The sequence below is a fragment of the Nannospalax galili genome, unplaced genomic scaffold (genome assembly GCF_000622305.1).
Source record: "Nannospalax galili isolate Female #2095 unplaced genomic scaffold, S.galili_v1.0 scaffold562, whole genome shotgun sequence".
NCBI lineage: Eukaryota > Metazoa > Chordata > Mammalia > Rodentia > Spalacidae > Nannospalax > Nannospalax galili.
In genome coordinates this window covers 83504-87851 of record NW_008348205.1, presented here as the reverse complement: position 1 = coordinate 87851, position 4348 = coordinate 83504, and the positions used below count along the sequence as shown (strand labels likewise).

Here is a 4348-nt window from a genome sequence, read left to right as displayed (position 1 = left end):
GCAGCTAACAACTGTCCATAACTCCAGTTCTAGGGGATCCAATGCCCTCTTCTGTCCTCCATGGGCATTGCATGACACAGGTGCACTTCCATACATGCAGGCAATACATGTATACACACAAAATAAAAATAGTAAATAAAGTATTTTTTTAAAAAATTCTCACCAAACCCAAACAATCTCCCCAGTTTCTCTCTTTATTCATTCGCTCTATCCCAATAGTGAATTCCACACCTCCTTTGGGTAAAAGATGCTGTTTTCAGGGGGAAATCTTCAGTGCCAAACAGCAAAATTGAAATGAACAGAATGCCAAGCATGTTTCACCAACTGCAGTCAGGAGATTCCATTTACTGGTGAGTGTCTGAGTAGACCTACAGGGTTTTGCTGGATCCGCTGGTTGGTGAGGGGCCATCTCTAGAAGGATCTTCTGCTATTTTTATGGCTTCTTCCACGGCTGCGAGAAGGCCATTGCCCCCTTCCCCTCTCAAGGCTGGACCAAAGCACTCGGGCCTCCTGATGAGCAGCCTCACCACTACGTTGGCATTCTCTTCCACACTCTCCCCTATGGTCCAAAGGGCAATGTAAAGGGTCAGGACTTCCATGGATCACATGTCATAAACATTTAGCATTTAAAGGAATAGGCAAACCCCAGGAACATACCACAGTAGTAAATTCAATAGGTAAACTACACTTGCTTATTTATTTTGAGTGTATGTGCGTGTGCATGCACATGCCACAGTATTCAAATGGAGGTCAGAGAACAACGTGTAGGAGTCAATTCTCTCCTTCTATCATGTAGGTCCTGGGGCTGGAACCTAGGTCATCAGCCTTGGCAGCAGGTACCTTTACACACTGAGCCATCTAAGCGGCCCATCAATTTAACTTAACCTGCATTACAAGCTCTATTTGCAGTGTTATGGTTTGGATGAAATTATCCCTACAGACTCAAGGGTCTGCACATTTGGTCCCCAGCTGGTGCTTTTGTCTTAAGCAGTCTTAGAACGTGGGGCCTAGCTGGCTAACATAGGCTATCATGGGAGGTCCCTGAAGGGTATCAAGTCTCCAGTTGTATCCTGGCTCCCTCTACTTCCTGGCTGGTCACATGAAAGAAGTTGCCATCACCAGCTCCTGCTAGCCAAGGTCCAACCACTTCACCTGCCGTATCTGACTGTCATGGTGGACTGTATACATAAGTCAAATAAATCCTTCCTCACTCAAATCCTCTATTAGGTATATATAAAGTCTATATAAAGTCATATATATAAAGTCTATATATCCATATATGTCTACATATATATCATCATAAACTTCTTTTCTTGACAATACTTTCTAGGTAAATCAAAATATTTTGAAGATAAAAAATATTCATTTTCATTAACTTAAGGGAAAAGATGCTGTAATCTAATTCTTGTGATCCAAAAACAAAAAATTGTAAGAATTTAGGAGCCTATAGATTTTAAGTTAAATAATGAAAATGTTATCCATGCAATTAATGTACTATGAATTATTTTTATGAAGAATCTATTTATCATATAAATATATAATTTATTTACTTATATTCACATCATTAAAATGTGAATGTACCCTTCTTTTCTTTTTCTAAGATTTATTTTTACTTTTCATTGGGTGCATGCATTTCTGTGTCTGAGTGGGTACATGCATCTGAGTGTGGGTGCCCACAGAGGCCAGAAGAGGGCTCTAGCTCCCCTGGTGCTGGAGTTATGTGAGCTACATGATGTGAGGATGTCAGGAAGCCAAGGTTGGGCCCTCTGCAAAAACAGTGAGCACGCTTCATCACCTTGCAATCTCTCCAGCCCCAGAACCTCTTTTTATACGCAGTTTTACCAATGGGCTTAAAACGTTCTCAAACAAGTCCTACCATTACAGAAGACAGCAAATCTGAGAAAGTCAAGATATCGCTCTCCTTCAACTGGATTCCACCCAATGTCTGGGTAACCTTTAGATAGCAGCATTTGACAGCTCTGTAGACCACAGCCAGCCAAATAGCGGACGACCTACAAACAGGTGATAAGCAACAGTTTGTTCGTCAGAGGAAAGTAACGTTAAATGTTTGTGCTGGGTCTGGTGAGCAAGATTCTCCAGAGATGTATAAAACAGATGCATTTAATAGGTTTGTGTGTATGTTTGTCTCTGTATGTGTGTCACATGATTACAGGTGCTCATAGAAGGCAGAAGAAGGTACTGGATCCCTGGAGTTGGAATTACAGGTGGTTGTGAACCATCTGACATAGGTACTGGGAATGGAACTTGAGTCTTCTGAAAACATGATATGTGCAATCACTGAGCCAGTCCCCCAAAATGCACTGTTTGCAGGTTCTTTTTAACTACATGATCACTGACATGAACTCCCTCTAGTGAAGCTTTAGTAATAATAAATGCTTATATAAAACTAAGTGTGATCATCAAAATTATGAACAAATGCTAGGAGAGAACAATGTTCCTGAATCTCATATCATTTCATTTGCGACTTTCACATGCAGGAGTCATACTATCTGATGCACTTCCAAGTGTCTAATGACCTCTGGCCCAATTAAAAATCACCTGAGTGAATACTTCAATAGCTTTGTTGGGAGACTGGAGGACTATAAAAAACTACCTGAAATATAGAAAGTCCTATCTGAGATGCAAAGGCATCTTTTTTTTTTTATGTGTATGTGTATATCACCTACATGTATGAAAGTGTATGCAATGCCCACAGAGGGCAGAAGAGGGTGTCACATTCCTCTGGAACTGGAGTTATGGATGACTGTTAGCCAGTATGTAGGAACTGGGAATCAAACCTGGGTCCTCTGCAAGCACAGCCAGTACTCTTGACTGCTGAGCCAACTCTCCAGCCCCAACAAAGATATCTTAAAGAGGAGAATGATTTCCCAAATGATTCTATTTAATGGTAGGGCAGGTGTGAGAGGAAGCCCAAAAGAGTGGAGAGAAACTAATGCTGAATTTCTCCTATGCAAAATGGAACTCTGGGCATGTGCCTTCCTGTACTGGGCTTCTCTTACTTGGACAGATGTTCATATTGAAGTAAATCCAAGACAGTGCCAGAACCCGCATAGTTCACACAGACACTCAGGGCAGGAGCACAGCTCACCTTTTCCAGATCCGGTTCACGCAGAGCTAGGGCAAGTTCATTATTATCCATCACAGATGCTGCTGCTACGTCCAGTGGCGTTGAACCCCTCATGGCTGGTGAGGCTGATTCAAACAGAGAAGAGACAGCACTTGGGTCATGCTGCACTACAAGCCCCATGGAAGAATGCATGGCATTCCAACATTTAATATTAAATGGCAGACTTTGTACCCTAACCCAAATCAATTTAAGGTCTTTGACAATTAAAGTTATCAAAACTGGCTGGCAAGACGACTCAGTGGTTAAGAGCACTTGTTGCTCTTGTAGAGAACCCAGCTTTGGTTCCCAGAACCTACATGGTGACTTACAACCACGTGTAACTCCAATTTCAGGGGATCTGATATCTTCTTTAGGCCTCCATGGGGACCTGCACTTGTGTTGTACACAAAAACTCAGGCAGGTATATGCATATCTTTCTCTCTCTCTCTCTCTCATCTATCTATCTATCTATCTATCTATCTATCTATCTATCTATCTATCTATCATCTATCTATCTATCTATCTATCTATCTATCTCTATCTATCTATCTATCTATCTATCTATCTATCTATCTATCATCTATCTATCTATCTATCTATCTATCTATCTATCTATCTATCTACATAAACTCAGGCACACACACACGCACACACACACACACACACACACACACACATAATTGGCATGCTTATAATGTGCAATGTGTTTGAAAACAGGTACATGTTGTAAAAGGACTCCATTAAGCAAATGAACATGTACAACTTCAGAATCTTACCAAGTTTTGTGAAGACAATATTTCAGATATAGTCGCTTAGTGACTTTTTAAAGCATAGTGCTCTTGACTCCAGTGACCATGATATACAATGGAGCAAAGGGATTATTTGGGTGTTGTGATGATTAAATTTGACTTAGCCTGGCATAGAAGTACACCTTTAATCCCAGCACTTAGGAGGCAGAGGCAGGCATAGCTCTTAAGTTTGTGGAATTCCTGGTCCACACAGTGAGTTCCAGGTCAGCCAGGGCTAACAGTGAGACCCTGTCTCAATAAAATAAAATTAAAAATGAAACACACACTAAAGTAATAAATCCAAGCTGGGCATGGTGGTACATGCCTTTAATCCCAGCACATGGGAGGCAGAACTAGGTGGATTTCTGTGAGATCAAGGTCAGCTTGGTCTCCATAGCAAGTTCCAGGCCAGCTGGGGCTACAGAGAGACTCT

General features: G+C 41.4%; 1 protein-coding gene across 1 annotated transcript in view; it reads right to left on the bottom strand.

Moving 5' to 3' along the window:
- The window catches only part of LOC103743548 (ryanodine receptor 2-like), a gene marked incomplete at its 5' end in the record, with an annotated part of 111152 nt that overhangs the window by 25670 nt on the left and 81134 nt on the right, over positions 1-4348 (bottom strand). The window contains 3 exon segments of the mRNA XM_029569232.1: positions 373-559; positions 1877-2012; positions 3110-3213. Coding sequence (XP_029425092.1) covers positions 373-559; positions 1877-2012; positions 3110-3213 — 427 coding nt within the window.